Source organism: Manis javanica, chromosome 1 (assembly GCF_040802235.1).
Source record: "Manis javanica isolate MJ-LG chromosome 1, MJ_LKY, whole genome shotgun sequence".
NCBI classification, from domain to species: Eukaryota; Metazoa; Chordata; class Mammalia; order Pholidota; family Manidae; genus Manis; species Manis javanica.
This window is the reverse complement of record NC_133156.1, coordinates 15,594,766-15,618,797: the sequence shown is the minus strand read 5'-3', so window position 1 is coordinate 15,618,797 and position 24,032 is coordinate 15,594,766. Positions and strand designations below refer to the sequence as shown.

At 36.4% G+C, this 24,032-nt stretch overlaps 1 protein-coding gene across 5 annotated transcripts in view; it reads left to right on the top strand.

Annotated features, from left to right (window-relative positions):
• KATNAL1 (katanin catalytic subunit A1 like 1) overlaps positions 1-23,687 on the top strand; it is a 69,530-nt gene extending 45,843 nt beyond the window's left edge. For 4 of the 5 annotated variants that reach the window (XM_073228777.1, XM_073228764.1, XM_073228771.1 and 1 more), the window contains exons 6-12: positions 1,038-1,174; positions 1,563-1,668; positions 6,607-6,765; positions 7,429-7,555; positions 10,635-10,769; positions 17,190-17,316; positions 18,569-23,687. In XM_073228777.1, the coding sequence (XP_073084878.1) occupies positions 1,038-1,174; positions 1,563-1,668; positions 6,607-6,765; positions 7,429-7,555; positions 10,635-10,769; positions 17,190-17,316; positions 18,569-18,767 (990 nt within the window). In that variant the 3' untranslated portion in view covers positions 18,768-23,687. The remainder of the gene's footprint in view (positions 1-1,037; positions 1,175-1,562; positions 1,669-6,606; positions 6,766-7,428; positions 7,556-10,634; positions 10,770-17,189; positions 17,317-18,568) is intronic. The other variant, XM_073228781.1, reaches the window with a different exon arrangement.
• The last annotated feature ends 345 nt before the right edge of the window (positions 23,688-24,032 follow it).

Below are 24,032 nucleotides of genomic sequence, written 5' to 3'. Positions count from 1 at the left end.
GGGTACTTGGCTCTTTCCGCTGAAGGAGTGCAGTGGTTGAACTACCTCTGGCAACTGAACACGATTCATTTAAAGCCCGTCAGTGCTGAGTCAATCTTGGCAGAATCCCAGAGAAACCATAGCATATAATTCTTTTTTAAAACCACTATATTATTAAATAAAGAATTTGGGGTAAAGTATATTGCTTTAATGGGCTTACTAATACTATTTAAAGAGGTCTTTTTACCATCGTCATTACCGTGACTTCATGATGTGGTCCAAGGACCTTACCAGGAAGAAACCCAGAATCCTTGCAGGGGGACTTACAGTAATAGGGAAAGGCTTTGTAAGATGCAAGGTAGAGTCCCAACTCTTTCCTCCTCTGCAGCCTCTTTCTCAGATGCTTTGGAGGATGTAATAGTTCTGCCACAACTACACAACCTGCTCTTAAGCTGTAAGCTGACTGAGCCAGGCATGAGGGGGTCTGATGTGGGAAGGGCATGGGTTTGGGGAGTCGGAAATACCCGAGTTGACAGTCTCTACTTTGACATTAAATAATTCTCAACTTTATTAAGTTACTTAACCTTTCTGAGTCCTAGGTCCTTATCTGTAAAAATAAGGATAATAATATCTACCTTGTAGAGTTATTATATTAAGTGAGATATTTGAGATTTCTTGCTAGGTAGTAGGTTCTCAGTCAATTTTCATTCTTCCTCTGTATTAATATTCTAAATATTTTGTGGTGGTGGAGAAAATCCCCTAAACCTAGCAAGGATCATTTCAGTCTTACCTGCAGCTGTCCCCCAAGAGTGTAGATTTGAAGAAGTATATAGTAAAGTTGGCCAGCTCATCTATTCTGATGAATTGCAGAGGGGAGAATGGCATTTAGGTAATTGGAAAACACTATCTTAAAATAATAAAAAAGTATTGCCATCTATTACAATTTTAAATTGTAATATAAATTATCATTTAAAAATGATTATAATATTTTGAAAGCTTAATGATATTAATTAAAATATTTTGTTATTGACTAATGCTTTTTTTATACCTGTCGACAGGGAAGGAAAAATATGCAAGATGGCTCAAATGATGGTGACTTTCCAAAATTTGATGGTGCTGGATATGACAAGGATCTGGTGGAAGCCCTTGAGAGAGACATTGTATCCAGAAATCCTAGCATTCATTGGTTAGTCTTGTAAGTTCTTGAATCAAAGTAGCAGAGAACACAAGTTACAGGTTGGCTTGGTGTGAGTCTCTCTCTTGTTATCTGTTAATCTGGGTACTAAGACTTCATCTGTAATATGACTTTGGAGAATTGACAAGACAGTTCCTTCAGTATATAACCAAGATATTTTACATGTTAATTTGATGTCGACATACTGACAAAGGTGGTTAAGCGAATAACATGTCCTAATTAATAACTGCAATGTATTTTCACTGATCATTTTATGCAGTTAGAATTAGAATAATTATTGTTTTTAATATAAGAATAATTTCATAAGTAAGCAAATTATAAGAATTAGTATTAACTGTAAGTCAGAGGTGTCCCTGAATAAACATGAAACTTTGCTGTTCTTGCAAAGGGATGACATAGCGGATCTGGAAGAAGCTAAGAAGTTACTGAGGGAAGCTGTTGTTCTTCCAATGTGGATGCCTGACTTTTTCAAAGGGATTAGAAGGCCATGGAAGGTGAGAATTTATTAAAATAATACAGATATAAAAATGCTGCTTGCATGATAATGAAAGACATCATTGTAGTTTCTTTGTGTTTATTAACAAAGTTTGTAAAGTTTGGAGAAGGTAATATACCCCAAATACCTGGATTTAAATTTGTAGTTGAGGTGTGCTGCAGAGGCCTGCAGGAGGGGCTTTGGGGTGTTGGAACTATAGTCTTTAGCTGAAGTCACTTTCTTGAGGTTTCTGAGCTCGAGATTAGCTTTAAGAATTTTCTAGATATCTGTTTCTGGAAATAAAAACTTAACAAGTAAATTGACGTAGTACATCGTCTTATAGAATAAGTGATCAGATAAATACCTTTTAAAAATTGGTACATTTCTCACTAATGATTTTGATCACTTAAACTGCTTTTGGTATAATTCTCAGTCCGAATCAGAATGTTTCTTTCTAGTTTGCCCTCTGCTTTAGAGTTTAAGGCCTGCCCAGAACTATTTCCTCTTAAGTCCAGTGTTTTCATTTTAGCATATTAAAAAACCCAGCAGTTGCTGCCTGGAACTTTTTTGGTCTTAGTTGTAGTCAGAGTCTTCTTTTCCTTTGATTGGCAGCATGAAATAAAAGCATGATCTTACTTTGCTCTTCAGATTTGACTAGGAAGGTGTGTTTCTCTTTTTAATACATCTGGCCTCTTTTGACATGCCTCAAAGTAGAGAGGAGGAGAAATCATGCATTTACACAAATAGCTTGGAACAGCCATGACATTTTGATGGCCTCTGACAACTTAAATCTTTTATAGACTGTTCTATAGATTTCCCTAATTTGGGGAACATATTGCCATATATTCCCCCTCTATTATAACTTTAAAAACAACATGTAAGAAAGAGATAAGGTCTTACAACAGGTATTGAAAGGAGCTTTAGAACTGCTGGAATGGTAGTTGTGACCTCCCTAGCACGATGAGCATTGTAAGTTTTTAGCAGGAGTGTGGTTTTGCACTTGTAGAAAGATCACCTTGGCAGCAGCACAGAGGTCAGATTGGAGGTAGGCATAGATGGGTATAGATAGGAGTCTGACCAGGAAGGAGGCTGTTGCGATAGTCTGGTCAAGCAATGGGGAACCGAACAAAGGCATTTTGTTATTGAAAACTAGGTGGGTTTATGAGAGATGTTTAAAAGGTAAGTGATAACAATATGACCGATAGTTCGCAGGGATGAAGAAGAGGGACAAGCTGTGTGACTCTCAGATCCCAGGCTTAAAGTGAAGGAGAATGCAATTACTTCTGACACCAACTACCCCAAACTGGGCCAAACTTCACCGATTGAGGTCAGATTTCCACAAGATTGCCCTCACGTCAGATGCCAGCTGCAGACTTGGGGGTCCCTAGGTCATCCTCACTTCTGGCCAGCTAGCTGCACGTTTGGGGGTTCTCACTCCTCCCTCAGGTTCAGTAATTCTCTAGAATGACTCACAGTACATAGGAAAGCATCGTATTTATAATTATAGCTTTATTGTAGCAGAAGGAGGCAAATCAGAACAAGCCAAAGGAAGACGAGCACCGGGAGAGAAGTGGGAGGGCGCTGAGAGTGAAGCCTCTGTTGTCCTCTCCCCACCAAATCAGGGCGCTTTACCCCCCTAGTGCGTGGGTGTGTGCCGACACGTGAAATACCGCCAACAGGAAGCTTGCTCAAGCCGTAGTATCCAGAGTTTTTGCTGGGGCTCCATTACATAGTCATGATTGATCAAACCATTGCCCGTGTGTCTCAGTGTCCAGTCCCCCTTTTCTCCCCAGAGGTCCAGCTGATACCGCCTGGCTCTAATCACATGGTTGGCCCGTCCCCATCCTGAATCATTTCATTAGCATAAACGATCTAGGGACCCACTATGAGTTACCTCATCAGCATAAAATTTCAGGGCTTAACATGAACAACAGAGACACTCCTGTCACATGGGAAATTCCAAGGATTTAGAGTCTACCTCTCAGGAACTGGGAGAAAAGGCCAGCCAAATTCTTTATTATGCAGGAGACAATGAACTGATGCTGGAGATTAAGGAGCAGATTTAAATAGAGCAAAATATTGTTTAAGTAAGTACTCAGCAGGTAATTGGAAATAGAAGTCTGGATCTTAGGTTAGAATATGAGTTTAAATTAAAATTGTGAAATATAGGTGGTGGTTGTTAATATGGGTATGGATGGAATTGTTCAAGGAGTTACATAAGGGAAAAGAGCGAACAGCTTAGAATTGCTTTGGGAATATAAAGGGGAAGGGGAGGAGGAGACCCGAAGACACGACAGTCGTCAGTGGAGATCTGTCAGGAAAGAGCAGCGTCACAGAACCAACCTGAGAGCGGGGGTGGGGGGGCTTCAGGAAGGAGGCGATGAACGCCACGTGTCAGCAGGATCAAAGGTCTGGAGAGAAAGAAAGAATGTATGAATTGAAAAGTGACAAATTGGATTAGTAAACTAAATATTGTTAAGTGACGTAGTGGAGGCAGAAGTTAGACTGTAGCTTGTGAAGAAGAAATAGTAAGTAGTAAGTGCGAATCATCTCTTTCAGAAGGTTGGCTGAGATGGGAAGGAGAGATAGACAGCAGCTAGAAGGTGTGTACGGTCAGGTGAAGGGCTTTTGTTCTTAGGTAGTTTTTTGATTACCAATTCAATTTCCTTGCTGGTAATTGGTCTATTCAGATTTTCTGTTTCTTCCTGGGTCAAGGACATTTAAAAAAAATTAAGGTATCATTGATACAATCTTATGAAGGTTTCACATGAGCAACATTGTGGTTTCAACATTCACCCATATTATCACGTACCCCCCCGCCCCATTGCAGTCACTGTCCATCAGCATAGTATGATGCTATAGAGTCATTACTTGTCTTTTCCATGCTATACTGCCTTGCCCGTGACCTACCTATATTGTGAGTGCTAATTATACAGGCCCCTTAAAACCCTTCTCCCACCCTCCCCACACACCCGCCCCAACCCTTCCCTTTGGTAACTGCTAGTCTTTTCTTGGAGTCTGAGTCTGATGCTGTTTTGTTCCTTCAGTTTTGCTTTGTTGTTATACTCCACAAATGAGTGAAATCATTTCATACTTATCTTTCTCCACCTGGCTTATTTCTAACCATAATACCCTCTAGCTCCATCCATGTTGTTGCAAATGATAGGATTTCTTATATTTTCCTGGCTGAATAATATTCCATTGTGTATATTTGCCACACCTTCTTTATCCATTCATCTACTGATGGACACTTAGGTTGCTTCTGTATCTTGGCTATTGTAAACAGTGTTGTGATAAACATAGGGCTGCATCTGTCTTTTTTGAATCAGGGATCTTGTTTTCTTCAAGTAAATTCCTAGGAGTAAAATTCCTGAGTCAAATGGTATTTCTGTTTTTAGTTTTTTGAGGAACCTCCATATTACTTTCCACAATGGTTGAACTAATTTACATTCCCACCAACAATGTAGGAGGTTCCCCGTTCTCTGCATCCTCACCAGCATTTGTTATTTCTTGTCTAAACTGAAACATCCTAACTGGTGCGAGGTGAAGGGCTTTTTTTTTTTTTAATGGGACAGATTTAAATATGTTTATATACTAAGGGGAAAGAGCCAATGAAGAAGGAGGTAACAGGAAATCGAGATAATTAAGGGAGTAATGTCATGGGGAGGTGAAATTTATAAATACTATTCTATATCTATATACAGATGCCAGTGTTGGAAATTAACTTGTATTGGAAATGGCCACATTAATGACACTAGAAACTGAGGGGGCATTGAAAAGGAACATTAGAAAGAGAAATATGAACTTCTCTGTAGCTGTGCCTTTATCTTTATTTTTTCAGTTTTCAAAATATCAATCTCATGCACAGTTAGAAGATCCTTGTAAAGCAGAACAGTTTTTATAAAACTAGTGTTTCAAACCCTATTGATTCCTGGTTGTTCTGTCAAATTCTATAGCTGGAAAAGGGCTTGGACAGTTTCTGAATTTAGAGTTTCTGAAACTTTGATGTGCACCTAGTTTTCAAAGTTTAAATCCCCAGAAGCTTATTAAACTAAATGAACAAATAGGTCAGAATTCCTCTTAAGATCACCAACTATTATGCAAAGGAAATGTAGTAGTAACTATGTATTTGAACTCCTATTTAAAGGTGCTAGAAGAAAAGAAGTATTTAAAAATCCATTAGGCTTCATGACTAAAGGATTGGTATCCTTGACTAATGTTTACTCCTCATTGATTATTTTTACAGAATAGTTTTCTGTATATTAGTTTTCAAAGGTGAGAAGTAACTAAAATTTAGGTTTTAGTCTATATTATATTTAGTGGCTCTTTCATCACTAGCACTATTTATGTACACTATCAACAGTCTAGCACATTAAACTGATAAAATGCTGTCTAATTTGATTATGCTTGAAATGCCACTAGATTTTACTTACCGTAACTATATTATGTATATGCTATAACTATGTGTATATAATATATACTGTAACCATGTAACTAAAAATAAAACTTATTTGTGATTAAAAGCTGTATATTCTAAGTATGTTATGGAAGATAGGTTTTGTCCTTTAGAATGGCAAAAAATGTATAATTCTACATGTGGTAGAAAATGTCATCTTATTTTTATTACGTTTAAACAGAGCAGTTACTCTTAAGCGCAGTGTTCAATGATACATATTTGTCTTCTCCCAGGTTCAGAAAAACTGAGTAGGTTCTTCCTAAATGTATCAGAAAATGCCTTGTCTAGGCCCTTTTGTTAGCCCATCTCTGAGTTACTTTTGAGTTGGGACATTTTTTTAATCTTTGAAATGATACTCATGCCAAGTGCACCAAGGTTTCACTGTGACTATTGAGTTTATCCTTTGATGGGAAAATTTTCGTGTACATCAGTAGTTGATGATACTTCATAAGAAAGCATTTTAATCTGATAGGTCATTTAATACATCTTTTGAACTTTCAGGGTGTGCTTATGGTCGGCCCCCCAGGCACTGGTAAGACCATGCTGGCTAAAGCTGTTGCCACTGAATGTGGCACAACATTTTTCAACGTCTCCTCTTCTACACTGACATCTAAATATAGGGGTGAATCTGAGAAGTTAGTCCGTCTATTGTTTGAAATGGTGAGTGATGATATATTAAGATTTCAAAGTACTGTTGGGTAGGTGAATGATACCCCTATAATCTAGATCCATTCACCTAGGGATTAAGTTTTTAAAAGGGCAAGTGTAGTTCTAATTTAATAGTTCTTGACACATTAATAAGATACTGGGTAGTGGCTTTTGTGGCATAGCTGATAATCTTCAGTGTATCATCATCTTAGGGTAAAAGAGACTTTGGAAATATGTGTGGTTTGACTGATGTTTCTGGATTTCTAATGAGCCAGGTGAGCAAAAGTGTATTTTAGTACATATTTTCAAAGTCAGAAATTGATCATTATTCAAGTTCCTTTTTCATAAGGGATTTGCAATAGTTAAGAATGTATATTTGAGGATAGAAGTTGATGATTTATCCTAAAAGTTTTTGTACCAGACAAATTTTCAAACACATAAGTAGAAAGAATAGTGCATCCCTGTGTATCTGCCATCGAACTTTACCTTTGGTTTTAGAAATTTTCTCTTTCTGATATGAATGATGGATTTAACCTGTTAATAACCAAATGGTGGCAGTGAGAAATCTGCTCTTTTTTTTTTTTTACCGTTGTTTGAGGGAGGAAATGGGATTTTAAACAGTTTACACTATTATTTGAGATCATTGAATGGTTCCTTTAAAATATTTCCACATAGGCTAGAGTTTATGCCCCCACCACGATCTTCATCGATGAGATAGATTCTATCTGCGGCCGAAGGGGAACCTCCGATGAGCACGAAGCAAGCCGCAGAGTCAAGTCGGAGCTACTCATTCAAATGGATGGTGAGTGATTTTCAGTTACTGTCTCAAAATTATTGTATTTCCTTTTTCAATTTTGTATAGATTTATGCTTTGGGAATTCTCAATGAATGGACCAGAAGGCAACCTGAATGAATTTGTAGTCATTTGTGCATCTACCCATTTGTTCATGCACTTTAAAAATATTTATTGCATGCTGGTTATGAATCAAACACCATACCAGGTTCTGAACTTAAAAAGAACAAGAATGTCATGGCCTTCAAGGAGCTTCTATTTAGAGCAAAGGTTCGAGAAATGTAGTCCAGGTCCCCAGGGATTTTTAAAACCCTATTAAAAGGTCTTCAAGGGTTAAACTGTTTTCGTAATAATGTCAAAACATTTTATTTGCCCTTTTCACTCTCATTCTCTCACAGGTGTGCAGTGAAGTTTTTCAGAGGCTATAAGACATGTGGGATATCATAATAGATGGAAAATAGAAGCAAGTGAGAGAATCTAGCTATTCTCTATGAGTCAGACATTAGGACGTTTGCAAAAATGTAAAAAAAAATGGCATTCTTCTTACTAATTTTTCTTGTTTTGAAAATCAGTTTTCATAAAAATGTTATTTATGTTAATGATAATGGATGTTTATTGTTACTTTAAAATGAATTAATATCTTTTAAAATTCTCACTTTTAATTTCTAATGATAAATATTGATAGGTATACTCCACACACACACACAAGACCTCTTTGGAGCTCATTAATTTTGAAGAGTATAAAAGGATCCTGAGGCCAAAGAGTTGGATACCCACTAATCTGGATGGGAAGCAGGCCACTTAACAGATAATTACAATACATTAGAAGTTCTGAAGTGGAACTAAACTCTGGGTGTAGTGAAAACACAGCAGGAAGAGGTACCACCCAGACTAGGGGAGTCATGGAAGGGAATAGCTGAGTCGGGCTTTGAAGCACTAGCAGAAGGTATTCAAAGGAGAAAAGGTACTGAAGGAAGAGAGGGATGGGTCTGAGCTGCTTTTTAGAGGCATATTACTCTGGCAGTTGTATGGTAACCAGGAGGCTATTTAAGCACACTGTGAGAAAATGAAATGTGCTAAAAAATAATATCAAGAGCATGTTGTTTCAAAGCAGCTGTGGTTATCCACCAACCGTGGTACTTACTGAATACTTATTATGTGTACTGTAGCCACTGCCAGACGCTTTAAGGTATATGAACTTCCGTGCTACAGGTCTCTTCCCTCAATGAGTGTACCATGTAACTTCTGCAAAAGTATGAGAGAAAGGGTGAATATGTTCTATTTTGGGACAGAGATATAGAGGAAAATGCCTTAGATGTTCAAAAAATGTCACTGAATAAAATTTAGTGACCTGAATTTCATAAGGGGGTATTTGTGACTGCTATGTATACTTTCATATACAAAAATAATAGTATTATACACAGCAGCAGTAACCACAGCAGTAATAGTAGCATAGCTCCATTTGGGTTTCTGGACCCAATTCGTGTGTGTGTGTGTGTGTGTGTGTGTGTGTGTGTGTGTGTGTGTCTGTGTGTGTGTGTGTGTCTGTGTGTGTGTGTGTGTGTCTGTGTGTGTGTGTGTGTGTGTGTGTCTGCCCATGCATGACACCAAGCACTTCTCAAACACCAGCAGGGTGTTCAAGAACTCAACTCAATTCTGATGCGGTCTGCCTGGACACGGCACCAGATTCCGCAGGTTAAGGGCTCCGTCCTGCAAGTCTGCCCTCCACCCTCTGCTCCAGACATGAGTCCCAAGCTGCAGGCTGTACCTGTGCTTCTGATTTGTTGCCTACAGATTGAAGGTTCCCACAACCTCCCCCTTAGTTTCTATTAATTTACTAGAGCAGCGCACAGAACTCGGGAAAACACATTTACCCGTTTAATAAAGGATACAAGTTAACAGCCAAATGGAGAGATATAGAGGGCAAGGTCCCAAATAAAAGAACTTTGCTCGCGGAGCTTGGGGCCCGGCTCCGTGACATGTGGAGGAGCTCGGGTTCCCCGAGCATGGAGGCTCTCACTGACCCAGGAGTGGGGTCTGAGGGAGCAAGCTGTAAGCTCCTCTCAGGGGCTTTGTAGGGGCTTCACTGCACAGTCATGACTGACTGAATTATTGGCCATTGGGCTGATTCAGCCTCCAGCCCTGCCCTTGGGGGAGCGTCTACAAGTCTAACATGGCGAAACACCCATGTCACCTTTAAGACTGCAGTGTTTTCAGGAACTGTGGGTGAAGACCAGATATGCCTGGGAAATATGTATTTCTTATGACTCACTGTATTGCAGTGACTGTTGTTGATTGTTAGTTAGCTTGATTCTTTGTGGTTATTAATTGAAATAGGTAAATGATAAGGTATTTATGAAGAAAATACCATATTGAACTGGGTTGCTTTAAATCCACTGCTTTGTTATAACAGGCTAGACACTCTTACTAATAAAATTTGTGTTTTTCAGAGTTTCCATTGTGTAACCTGAAGTTTTTAATTCTGAAATTATAATTCTGGAAAAGTAGACTCTATGTACTTTGGTTTGGGGGGTATAAAAAGAAATGGTATTTTCAGTAGTGACTGATTATTATGTTTACTCTTAATTTTTTTTGTAATTTTTTACAAGTCACTTAGAAATTTGAAGGACAGAATTATTGCAGTATAACCTGTCTTTCCAAATTATGAGTGCATGCTGGTATATTAAGTAAATATGAACCCTCTTCTGTTCTCATTTGAGAAAATCAGTAAGTTAGACTAACAACTAAAATAAAAATTTTTTTGAGGAACAGATAAAAAAATTTAAAAAGCAGCATAATCTCTCATGCCATTTCTTTTCAGAGGCAATATACATTCATTTCTCTTCAGAAAAAATGGATTTTTCTTGTTCGATTAGAATCCTGCAATAGATGGTGCTAATTCTTCTCCCTCCTCGTTTTATAGTTCCTTCCTAATGTGTCTGGTTCTACCACTACACAGAGATCAGAAAGACTGCCTTATTTTCATCATTTAACCTACCACCAAGCCAGTGGCTGGTGCTTAGGATGTAAACTGAATGAGAGAATATTACAAGGAAAACACAGTCTTTTCCCGCTTGACTGTGCACAGGAGTTGGAGGAGCCCTAGAGAATGACGATCCTTCCAAAATGGTCATTGTGTTGGCTGCTACGAACTTCCCGTGGGACATTGATGAAGCTTTGAGGAGGAGGTTAGAGAAAAGGATATATATCCCTCTCCCAACAGGTATGACGTCTTTCTTTTACTTTATTTTGATCTTGGTTTTACTTCCGGTTAGCTTTTTCTGTCCCTTCTAAGTATATTCCACTGGTATTCTGCTTAAAGAAGTTCATAGATAGCATCACAAAACTAATGTGTAGTAGATAGAGACAGAGGCCACCGTACTCGGTTGAAGCTCCTTACATTTCAGAGCAATTCCTACATGCAGAGCAGTATTCATCATAAATTTGGTAGGACATCTAAGTTTTCACTTTTCAACTTGAAGAATCTTCATTAAACCGTAAGTGATCAAAAATAAGGTTTTCTTGGGATTTTTTTCAAAATATGCTGCTTTGGAAAATATTTCATCCTATTGATATGTCTTGAAATTTTGATAAGTGAACCGTTTTCTTTGATATGAGATAAAATTTACATACAGTGAAATGTACAAATCTTAACTGTGTAATTTGATGAATTTTGATAAATGAATATTTCTGCTTTATCAATACCCTGCTTAAGATGTAGGACATTTCTATCACCCCGGAAAGTTTCTGCATGTCCCCTACCAGTTAATATAAACTCTCAATAAGCATTCACTTTCCTGATTTTTATTAACATAGATTAGTTTTACTAACCATTACTAAACTTCAAATAAATGGAATAATGACATATGTGCTCTTGTGTGTCTGGTTACTTTCAACATAATGTTTTCGAGATTCATCCATTTGGTTACATGTATCTGTAATTTGTGATATGGTTATACTTCAATTTGTTAATTCTCTTTTTGATGGGCATTTGAAATATTTCCAAGTTTTGGTTATTATGAATGACACTATAAATATTCTAGTACAAATCTTTTTATGGATAAATATTTTCAGTTCTTTGGGGTAATATAGATAAGAACACAATAGGTGGCTCATAAGGTAGGTATATATTTAATTTTATACCTAAACTGTTTACCTAATTAGTTCCACCACGTTATATTCCCACCATCAAAGAATGAGAATTCCAATAATTCCACATGCTTGCTAACATTTGGTATTATCAGTGTTTTAATTTTAGTCATTCTAGAAAACCATATCTCGTATGGTTTTAACTTGCATTTCTCTGGTAACTAATAATGTGGAGCACATGTGCTTGTTGGTCCTTGTTATATCTTTTATGTAGTGCCTTTTCAAGTCTTTCACTCAATTTTTTTTTATTAGGTATCATTGATATACAATCTTACTAAGGTTTCACATTAGTAACGTTGTTTCAACATTTACCCATATTATCAAGTCCCCCCAACACCCCACAGCAATCACTGTCCATCAACATAGTAAGATGCTGTAGAGTCGTTACTTGTCTTTTCTGTCCTATACTGTCCCCCCATGACCTTCCTTTATTATATGTGCTAATTATAAGGCCCCTTAAAACCCTTCTCCCTCGCTCCCCACTCACCCTCCCCAACCCCTTCCCTTTGGTAACTGCTAGTCCATTCTTGGGTTCTGTGATTCTGCTGCTGTTTTGTTCCTTCAGTTTTGCCTTGTTGTTATACTCCACAAATGAGTGAAATCACTTGGTACTTGTCTTTCTCCGCCTGGCTTATTTCACTGAGCATAATGCCCTCTAGCTCCATCCATGTTGTTGCAAATGATAAGATTTGTTTTCTTCTTATGGCTGAATAATATTCATATTCCATTGTGTATATGTACCACATCTTATTTATCCATTGCCTACTGATGGACACTTAGGTTGTTCCCAATTCTTGGCTATTATAAATAGTGCTGTGATAAACAGAGGGGTGCATATGTCTTTTTGAACCTGAGAAGTTGTTTTCTTTGGGTAAATTCCAAGGAGTGGGATTCCCGGGTCAAATGATATTTCTATTTTTAGTTTTTTGAGGAACCTCCATATTGCTTTCCACAATGGTTGAACTAGTTTACAACCCATGAGTTGTGTAGGAGAGTTCCCTTTTCTCCGCATCCTGGCCAGCATTTGTTTTTCCTAGTCTTTTCTATGTTGGCCATCCTAACTAGTGTGAGGTGATATCTCATTGTGGTTTTAATTTGCATTTCCCTGATAATTAGCGATGTGGAGCATCTTTTCATGTGCCTGCTGGCCATCTGAAGTTCTTCTTTGGAGAAATGTCTGTTCAGATCCTTTGCCCATTTTTTAATAGGGTTTTTGCTTTTTGGGTGTTGAGGCATGTTTACATTTTTTGGATATTAACCCCTTGTCAGATATGTCATTTACAAATATATTCTCCCATACTGTAGGGAGAACTTTTTGTTCTGCTGATGGTGTCTTTTGCTGTACAGAAGCTTTTTAGCTTGATGTAGTCCCATTTGTTCATTTTTTATTTTGTTTCTCTTGCCTGAGGAGGTGTGTTCAGGAAAAAGTTACTCATGTTTATATTCAAGAGATTTTTGCCTATGTTTTATTCTAAGAGTTTTATGGTTTCATGACTGACATTCAGGTCTTTGATCCATTTTGAGTTTACTTTTGTGTATGGGGTTAGACAGTGATCCAGTTTCATTCTCTTGCATGTAGCTGTCCAGTTTTGCCAACACCAGTTGTTGAAGAGGCTGTCATTTCCTCACTGTATGTCCATGGCTCCTTTATCATATATTAATTGACCATATATGCTTGGGTTTATATCTGGGATCTGGGTTCTCTAGTCTGTTCTGTCAGTCTATGGGTGTATTCTTGTGCCAGTACCAAATTGTCTTGATTACTGTGGCTTTGTAGTTGGGCATCTATGATTCATCACAGCCAATGTAGAGCTAATATTGTCCTACTTCATGTAAAATGTAAGAACTATTTTCCTCCCGTGCTTTTGTGCTATTTTGTCATGCATTTGACACCTATATACATTATAAATCCCACAGCATTATGAAATTTAAATTGTCAAACTTAAAGAAAAATAAGAGAAACACGGAGTGTAGTCTTTTCTGTTTATTTATGTATTTATCATTCATTACTCTGTTTTCTTTTATTGAGGGCTATGTTTCCATCGTTTAAAGAATTTCCTTTAGCATTCATCTTGTTAAGTTCTCTTGTTCATTTATTTTGATCACTTTTCCTTTGATTCTTTGAGATCTATCCCTTGAAAGGGTGGAGCTTAATTTTCCTCTCCTTGAAAGTTTGGATGTAATGATTTGCTTCTAAGGAATACAATAAGGCAGATGTGATGTTACATGACTTTTGAAGCTATATCATAAGAAAAGATAGTTAAGGTCAGGTTTTGTTATCTGAAATGTCTTTATTTTACCCAATATTCTGGAGGATATTTTGATTGATAAATAATTCTGGGTTAGAAGAGGGGTTTTGTTTTGTTTTGTTTTTTCTTTCAGTACTCATAAAGATGTCATTCTGTCATCTTTTGGCCTCCATTGTTTTTTGATGTGAGATCAGCTGTCATTTATATCAATGCATGTAATGTACCTTGTATGTAATGCATCTTATCCCCTCTGGCTGTTGTTTTTTAAAATCGACTTTACAGAGGAATAATTTACCTAATAAACTTCATCCATTTAAAATTTGGTGTATTTGACAGCTGTGGACAGCCATGAAACCATAGCACAGTCAGGCTGCCGAACCTGTCTCACCCATAAAGGCCTTCTTGTATCACTTGCAGTCCTTTCTTCTCTCCACTGATAACTTCTGCCTCAGGCAACCACTGATCTGATTTTTGTCACCACAGGTTATTTTGAGTTTCATATAAATAGGATCATACAGTATGTATTATTTTGTGACTGGCTGCTTTTACTCAGCATAATTATTTGAGATCCATTGTTATTTTTTATTGGTAAGTAATTATTCTATTATATGGCCATACCACAGATTATTTATCCATTTTCTTACTAATGCATATTTGGATTGTTTCTAGTCTGAAACCATTGTAAATAAAGCAGCTATCAACATTTGTGTTCGATTCTTTGTGTGGACAAAATGTTTTCATTTCTCCTGGATAAATAAATACATGTGAGTGAAATAACTGGTCATGTGGTAGGTTTAACTATACAAAACAGGTTGGCATTTTCTTGAGTGGTTGTTCTCTATGGTTGCTTTTAAAATATTCAATTTATCTTTGTTTTTCAGCAGTTTGACTATGTTGGGTTTTCATAGTTCGACTAAGTGGGTTTTTCTCTTTATTTATCTTGCATATATGTTGGACTTCTGATATTATTGCACAGGTCACTGGGACTCCGTTAAACTTTTTTCAGTCCTAATGGACAGAAACTGTGACGATAATAAACTATTGTTCTAAGCTACTTAGTTTCAGTATAATTTGCTATTCAGAAAAATGAAACTAGTATACTGCTTTATAGTAGTAATCAGCTAATTCTGGCAACGGGAACATCTGTTTCCGTTGACTACTTTTTAATTTTCTTGATTGTGGGTCACATTTTTCTGCTTCACATGTGTAATAATTTTTATTGTATGTTCTACTTTGTAGGGAGTATAGATTATGTTGTTATCCTTTAAAGGGTGTTGAGCTTTGTTCCAGCAGGCACTCAGATTATTGGCAGAATTTAAGAAAAAGCCACTTTATAAGTCTTTGCTGTCTGTTGGCTAATGCATGAAAACAGTTGCCCCTTGTTTTTTGTTTTACAGTTGTTTACCATAGGACAAGTCTGATTTTTTTCATAATGGCCAGAAGCACAAGCCTCACCTATATGGCTTTTGAAACTTAATTTTTATAACATATTCCTGATTCATTTTTGTGACTACATTCTCAGGGCGGTATAATATAATTTATTGGTAAATTTCTAGCTCACAAGAGTCCATGTTGTATTGCTTTTCCTACCTGTGTCTACATAGTTTATTAATTTCTAATCTTATTACTTACAAAGAAAAAAAAAATTTTTTTATAACAGTGCTTAATTTACTCATTGAGCTTACAAAATAATAATCTTATTTAAAGCAGTAATGGGAGTGATTTGATTTAGAACCTGTAAGCTGTCATGGAATTTTACACCTCCCAGAAGCAGCTCCTTAGTGCCTGGCTCACTTTTATATTAGTCACATGAAGATTTGAAGTTTGAATGGCTGTCACTTCTGGTTCAGTGTGTTCCTTCCCTTTCTTTCTCCCCCTTGTTTTTCTCTTCCTTGCTTTCCATACATAAATAAAATATGTGTATGATATCTAGTATATTTCTATGAAATGAGTTCTCATTTTACTACAATGTACAATGATCGTAAGTGAAAAATTAATACGGGAAAAATAAAAGTTTTACTACTTGAACTGACATGTCAACTTTTGTACTTTGAACTTCTAGTTCACTGTAATGGGGAGAAAAAAATGAAATTGGAAAAATAGTTAAATGATATCAATTTTATAAACTGCTGAGGAAAGCTTAGGTGTTGGGGAAAAGACATATTTTATGGTATAAGGGTAGGAATTCAGCTTTCTTTGAATTATTAGAGAATAAGATAGATTTGGCTGACTAAAGGGTTTTTTTCTAAATTTGTTTTCCCTTATGAAAACTTTACATCCATTAGAGCTGATCACTTTTGGGTGATTCTCTGATCCTGTGTACCTCAGGACTATATAACTTGTCAAATTGCTTTCTCCTACAGAGCTCCCAAACAAATAATCATAATTAGGACTCATTTTCTTTCATCTGTATTAATTCAACAGGTGTTTGTTTAGCCCTTTGCAATCTGAGACACAAATAATGTACAGTCCTTGCTCTTACAGAATTACTGTGTGATTGGAAGGTGGGCATATACGTAACCTAACTGCAGTGAAAACAGCGTAACACATGCTACTAGAGTTCTCCACAGCGCGTCTAGAGTGGGGAAGGAGGAGTGAGTTCCGATTAAGGTGCTTAGGGACACGTTACAGAGGAAGTTGCATTTTTGCTGAATTTTCATAGAGAAAAACAAAAACAAAAACATTGTTGCTTGAAAATGAATAGACAGATAGCTGTTGTGGCTGGAACATCTGGTAAGATAGAAAGATCTAGAAGGCTATTAGTTAAGTTTAGGGGGAGTCAACAGTTACATGTGGATTTTTGTTCAAGGGGTCAGACCTCCAACCCCCACTCTCTTCAAGGATCAACTGTACACCTTCTGCATGATTCATGGAATCACTTAACCTCCTTGTGTCTTCTGTTGAACAGGAGCCTTATTGATATATAGTTGACTAACATATTTTGTATGTTATAGGTAGTATATGCTGTATTCTTATAATAAAGTAAGCTAGAGAAAAGGAAATGCTTTTTCAAATTGTCACAAATCTCCCCCAAATTCTTGCAGTATACTTACTGAAAAAACATGTGTAAGGGGACCTGCATGTCAAACTCATGGTATTCAAGGGTCAGCTGTACTCCGTGTACTCAGTTATTTCCTGCACGTTGCTTTGGTCTCTTTCTTTTCCTGAATGTTAATATGTGATTTTTCAAGAACATGATTTGTAAAGTAAAACATTTAATAATAACAAAAAAAATCTTCTAACAGCAAAAGGAAGAACTGAGCTTCTGAAGATCAATCTTCGGGAGGTTGAATTGGATCCTGATATTCAACTGGAAGATATAGCAGAGAAGATTGAGGGCTATTCTGGTGCTGATATAACTAATGTTTGCAGGTATTTTTTTTAATGATCTGTGACCTTAGATGTTAGCTAGATTTGGCAGGAAGGCTTATAGTCAGTATAGTTATTAGCCCTTGACAGAAAAGCAGCTGTTCATTTCCTTGAAAGGATTTCCTATTTGTCGTGGTTTTTTCCTCATGACTTTATTGGTAACTATTAGATGGGTAATTACCTAACAATATGGTCACCTTTTCTATCCTTTGATTTTTAAGAAATTGTTGTGCCTAACTTGGTAATAACAGCTTTGACAACCTAAGTTAATGTAGTCCTAAATTAGAGCCTAGCTCATAAACATAAAATAATTTATTTAGTTTTGCTTGGCATTATTTTATCACATGCAGTGAGCAAAGTTCATCAGTGTAAGCTGCGAAGAAAAATATAAATTTCCCCTTCAAGTGACATCATAATTTATAGACAACTCACATCACTCAATGAAGAGGGTTTTTTTCTTTTAATTATTTCCCTAACTATACTTAAACTGACATCAGTACCCTTTCTTTAAAACCATAACATCTGTGTTTCTCACTTTTTCTACTTGTATTATTCCTGTGTGCATCTAAGTTTAGCAGCACATAGTAAGCTCACAATAGTTTCTACTATCACTATAATACAATATATAAAAGTTGGAAGTTTTGGTTGGCTTGGCTTCCCAATAGCTTTTTTTTGTGAGCACTATTTGTCCATTTCCAAACCTACATAACTATTTACAGGTGATCAGAATGGGGCTGAAACTAGGATCTGGAGAAACCAGATTTTATCCCTTCAGTTGTCCACAAATACTCCATATAGAGAACTCCACATCCACTATATGGAGATATACTCATGTTCTAGAGAGAGATTCCTGGCTTTACCTAATTAGATTGTAGACGAATCAGTACAGGATTAGAATTAACATTCGCTGCACGTTCATTTCCAAGCATGCAATTCAGTATTTCAAAATTCTACATGAGATTCCTAAACTTTATGGCTGTCTTTGAGAAGTAAGTGGAGAAAAGGAAATTTAGTACCATCTGAGCCCAACTTACACTCTAAGATTCATGAACAATACATTTTATGTTTAAATTCTTTGCATCCTGTTTTAACAACTTTCTTGAACCCTCAGGATGACTCTGAAGTGGAAAATTCTGAGCAACATCATACAAACATATAAGATCATCTTTTGAATGTTTTCCTTTAACGTTGTTACAGTTGAAAGTGTTTAAAACATTTACAACAAAAAGTATTCACTGATTTTGGTATATTTTAGGGATGCCTCTTTAATGGCAATGAGACGGCGAATCAATGGCTTAAGTCCAGAAGAGATCCGTGCACTTTCTAAAGAGGAGCTTCAGATGCCTGTTACCAAAGGAGACTTTGAATTGGCTCTTAAGAAAATTGCTAAATCTGTCTCTGCTGCAGACTTGGAGAAGTATGAAAAATGGATGGTTGAATTTGGATCTGCTTGAATTTCTGTCAGCTCTTTCATTTCTGATATTTTTGTTCATAAAATCGAAGAAATCCTGCAATTTTTTTGAAAAGTGGCTTGGAGCTTTTCATGGAAGAGCTTTTCATTTAAAGGAAAAAAATCTAAAATCACCAAAAGTGTAAATGTAGTTGAAAAATAGGAAAAGATTACATAGAGAGCCTGCTAGTCTCCATCACCTGACTTTGTGCTGGTATTTCACATATTTATGCATTAATATTACTCCCCAAACCAGCGTGTCAGGGAGGCTAAAGAAAGCAATCAGTGTGCTACTGGAGACACTTGTTTACAAAAGATTTAGAAGGACCTCTATTTCTTACTTGTTTGTCATTCTTTGTATTTTTCTGGTCTTTGCTGTGAACGTGAGGGACCTATATATGTTGACTTTTAACATCAAAACTGGGTTTGTGTCAAATCATTATTTATTCTTGAGAATGATAGTTTGGATTGAATAGTGAATTTGCTAGTTAAACCTTTCGAATTCAACTATTACTGTTAGATCCTACCATAGAGCTCAGAGTTTTTAGCCTCCGCCCACCATTTCTTCCATTAGCTGTTATTGAACTTCATGTCAGAGTAGCCTCAGGCTTTTAGTTTTTGAATCATTTGCCAAGTTGTTTTTCTGGTCTTTAGTATTTTTTTGCTGTTACTTACATTTCATATTGGAAGGGCAGGAAGAATAATATGATTGCATAAGATACACTTCTTCATTCTTAGACCTTTACGTTTGTTTTCACTTTTCTTTCCATGTGTCCAAACAGATAACCTAATTTTTTTTTCTCAGCTCCAACATTGTTTGGTTTTTGCTGAATTTGACTTTCGTATTCTAAATAAATACTTTGGTATTTGAAATAAGCCAGCGCTCTTGTGGCTAATACAAAACAAACAAAACAAAACCTTTATAGTTTTCCAGACAGCTTATTTAACAAAATAACATTGTACATAATGAATGATATTATTTTAAAATTATTTCTTGTCTGAGTTGGTAACTTGTACACATAGTAAGATTAGGATAGAAATCGGTCTCGCCATTCAGTTCAGCACGAATTAGACAACAGAAAAAGGCCAGAAAAAACAGATGGCATATACCTAATCATGTGTAGAGTAGCCTGGTGTAAAATTAAAAATAAGTAAATATTTACCCTATTTTGTTTGGGCTACCTGTGCTTTAATGGTCAAGCTTTTAAAAATTTGTCTTTGATGATATCCTGAATTCTCAATTTTGGACAGCACCAATAGGTGACTTAAAACTAAAAATAATAGAAAAAAACAAAAAACCTTTTGGACACTTAAAAAACAACTTAGTATCTTGCTTAAGTGATTTTTTTCCCCCTTTACTAAAAACGAATTTTCAGATAACTTTAAACTCCAGTATTCATCTAATGCTGTATGTAAGTCATCACCATTTCCTCTGAGGCATATGAGTTAAAGTCATAAGGCATCACTTTTATTTTAATTGCAATTATTCATTTTACTTTAGGAGAAGTTTTCTTTTATTCATGAACTTTTTAAATAAAGGAATAATCACACTAAGATAATCTTACAAATATTGCCATCCAGTAACTTATTTTTTTTCCCTGAAGTACTAGGGGCATTCATTAAAACATTAGTGTTTTGTTTACCAGCAACTTGTTTGTATATTTGATTAGTTAGATTAAGTTTTCTAAGGCTTTGTGTTATTTGTCTTGACATACATTCCATTTTTTTTTCCTGAATTCTTCAAGGATAATAACATGGTAACTGTGACTTCTAAAAATTCGCTTAAGCAGTATTTGGAGACCCAGCTTCCTGGAAGCCTATCTTTACTATGTTAAGTAAGTCAGGTGTGTTTTTTATTTCCCTTGTTTCTCATTTTGCTCCATCAGTGGATGGTGAAAGGATCCTGAGGATCTCCCTCAGGTGTTCTCTCTACCCTTTACTGTACATCATATGTCTTTATTGCAGGACAGTATGTTGCCTTACCTGGAATGAGAGAATCAGTGTGCTTTGCTTAGTTTCACTTTTTCTGTGTTGCATTAACAAGTTAGAAAGATTTGGTGTCTTTAATTCGTCTGAAAACATGAATACTTTGGGTTCTGCAACACAGTGATGTCAAGACTAAGTTTTGTATAATTCTGTCTCATAGATGTCTGAGCAGATAGTTCCTTCATTCAGTCGACTTGCATTGGTTGCTTATGTGTATAAAAGCCAGAGCAGGGGGAGCTCTGTAGTTCAGTGTTGGACCAGGCAGTGCAGGTCCAACTAGGCACTTTATGTAACTGCACTATGTAGCCTCTGGCCCCAGCTAACTAAATAGTTCAGATCATAAATGGAGAGGCACAGTGATCTATGTGTACTTTGGAAAGATAAAATATATGTTTTCCTCTATTTAAAATCTGTTTTAAAATTAGAACTGATATCCATTTGTTTGACCAATATAACTATTAATACAGTCAGCCATTTTCATGAAACATCATTGTCATTCCCCAGGCTACATGTTTGTTGTAAAGACGTACACATGTGATTGTGGTAAACATGTATACATGTTACATGCATATTGTAAGTATTTTGCTCTCATAATTCCTTTATTTTTTTAAAGGAAATTAATATTGATGAAATGTACCTGACAAGCAACTCTTTAACATAGGCTGAAACCTCCTAGTCATCCAAGTAGAAAATAGACTTATGGCATCACAGACTTTATCTTCTAGTCATTAGCAGTGTAGGCACTCCAGAATGACCAAAACACACTTTGGGCTTGGACCTGTACCTCCAAAAATGCCAAGAGAACTTGGAAGAGGAAATGTGTTGTGGTCTAGCCACCTAACTGGGGGCTTCATTTGAGCTCCTGAGATTGCAATTTTTATGATGGGCTATCTGACTGTCAAGAGTAGGGTGAAGCCATAATTCAAAAAGTAAGCGTGCAAATATCTGGTGAATCTACTATGAACAAACATCCTGATACATCAGGAAAAAAATATGTGTATACATATGTGTATAATTGTCACTCTTTGACTTTATTAGGTGTAGCCTGACTCTGTTGAACATGAAATTATTGATACTCTAGGTTTTGAACAGCTTGGATTTGTTTGGATTCCTTCCTTGGAAGTTTCTGTATACGCCGTCAATCCATAAAACAGAACCCAGTTGGCACAGTTAGGTCTCAGTACCCCCACTCTCACCTGGGGTGAAGTGAGGACAGGTAGCTGCTCTGTGTTGTGTGGGCTTCGGCCCCCTCAGTATTGTTTTGATCATCGAGTCTTTTTTGCATAAGGGTAGATTCCCACTCTTACTTTACTACCGATAAATCGCCTTAGGGTGTGTATCCTGCAAGATAGGCCATAAATGGTTAAGGATGTTTGCTGGCCTTTTCTAAGAAAGGGCCTAAGCTTATATGAGGAAACAGTAGTAATTATTCTTTTAACATTTTTTCTATCTTTTGTTCCTTAACTGTTTTCATTGTGTATTTTTTACATACCACTTAAGTTGTGATGTACATAATATTTATGTGAATCTAAGAATCTGAAACAATAGGAAAGAGTAGGAATTACAATTAAGGGCATGTTAGAGGAAAAAATATTTAAACCCCCAAAAGTTTTATTCTCACCTCTGCTAATTATTTTTGCAGTGGAAGCTAAAACCTCTGTTATAATTAGTTTACTTATTTGTACTTTTAAATTAGACTTTTCGCATTTACTTAATTTTTCAAGAATACTTGCTTTTAATATTAGCTCTTAATGAAGAAACTGAGTATTTTAAAAATAAAATTACTGAGATAATATGTTTTTAAACATTCACAATAATTCTTTGAATTTTTATTAGGATTTTTGGCTCGGACAATTCTTTGCTTTATTGATACTTCTAAATTTCCAGGTGACTTGTTAATAAAAACAGGAAAGATATTAAGGTAATGTCACAAAATGTGTTCCTATTTTACCTTCCTCATTTCTTAGTTGACCTTATTTTATATATACATAAATAACCCGGGCATGGGTTTCTCACCAGCGGCATATCGGTTTTTGTACATTTGGAAATTTGGCACAACGAATGAAGAACTAATCTAGATGTTTCCTTCCTATAGAAGGGCTTCCGTTTTACCTTTAAGTTCAAAACTATAAAATGCACTTTTGTTTTACCACCTGTGAAATAACTAAATACGTCCTTTGGAAAACCTGAATTTTTGCACATGTTACTTTCAGAGTCTACCTCGGTTACCCAGGCTTAGTTTTAGGCAGGAATGAAGTAAAACCATATTTAAATTCAGTTCATCATCTATGCAGATTTGTTCCAGCACTTCATTCTCTTTCCTCTTGCTCTCCTCCCATTAATTTTGTTTTTAACCCTGAAACTAAAAAAAATGTTTGTCACTCTTCCTCTGGCAAAGCCATATATTCCATATTAAGCCTCTGTGAAGTGTCTGAGTTGTTCTTCCCCTCTTTGTTTGAGCCACTTCATTATTTGGATGTATTGCACTTCAAGGGACAGTTTCAAACACAATACACATCCCCCTATTTTTCACAGCTTCATAAATACGAACTGATGTGACAACAGTAAAAATCTTGGAACCCAACTGTTCCTGTGCCCATTCTCTAAGAACCTAAGAACTTCATGAAGACACTCAGGAGTGGACACATAGCTCTTCCTCCAGTGGTGCAGGTAGCAGGCAGTCTAGGTTAACGTTGTGTGGATGTGATGTCCGGTGAGACCACTGCATGTGGCCCTGGTTTGTAAGCGTGTGGTTGAGATTCTGGATTCAGTGTTTGTCTCCAGTATTTTGAACCTAATTTAAAGAAAAGATTTTTCTAAATTGTATTTATTAAATGTGCTCTTCTGATTACGTTTTGTGCTGCTACTGTGCTAGTCTCAAGAGCTTAGTCATGTTTGTGCGTAGGTTGTAATTTGGTAATAAATTTCTAGAAGGTTGCTTGTCGGTGTTTTCTTTGTAGTTTACATTTGATCTACAGTCACTGGTTCACTTCCTGCCACCGCTGGGAGTAACAAATGCCTCACTTACTAATAAGGAGTACTTTTCCCAGAGTTTTTAGTTGTTATAGAATCACCTATTGTAAACCTGACATTTTGTGTCTGCCATGTATTATACTAATAATTTCAAGGTCGATGCAGGTAAGGTAAGAATGGTTTTTCAATCAATTCTAACTGGCTTAGTAAGTACAGTTGTCTTGTGTAGCACCATTGCAAAATGAATGTCCCATCCAATGAGTTTTCCAGATGACACTCTCATTTTATGAATCCCTCAAAACTATTTTTT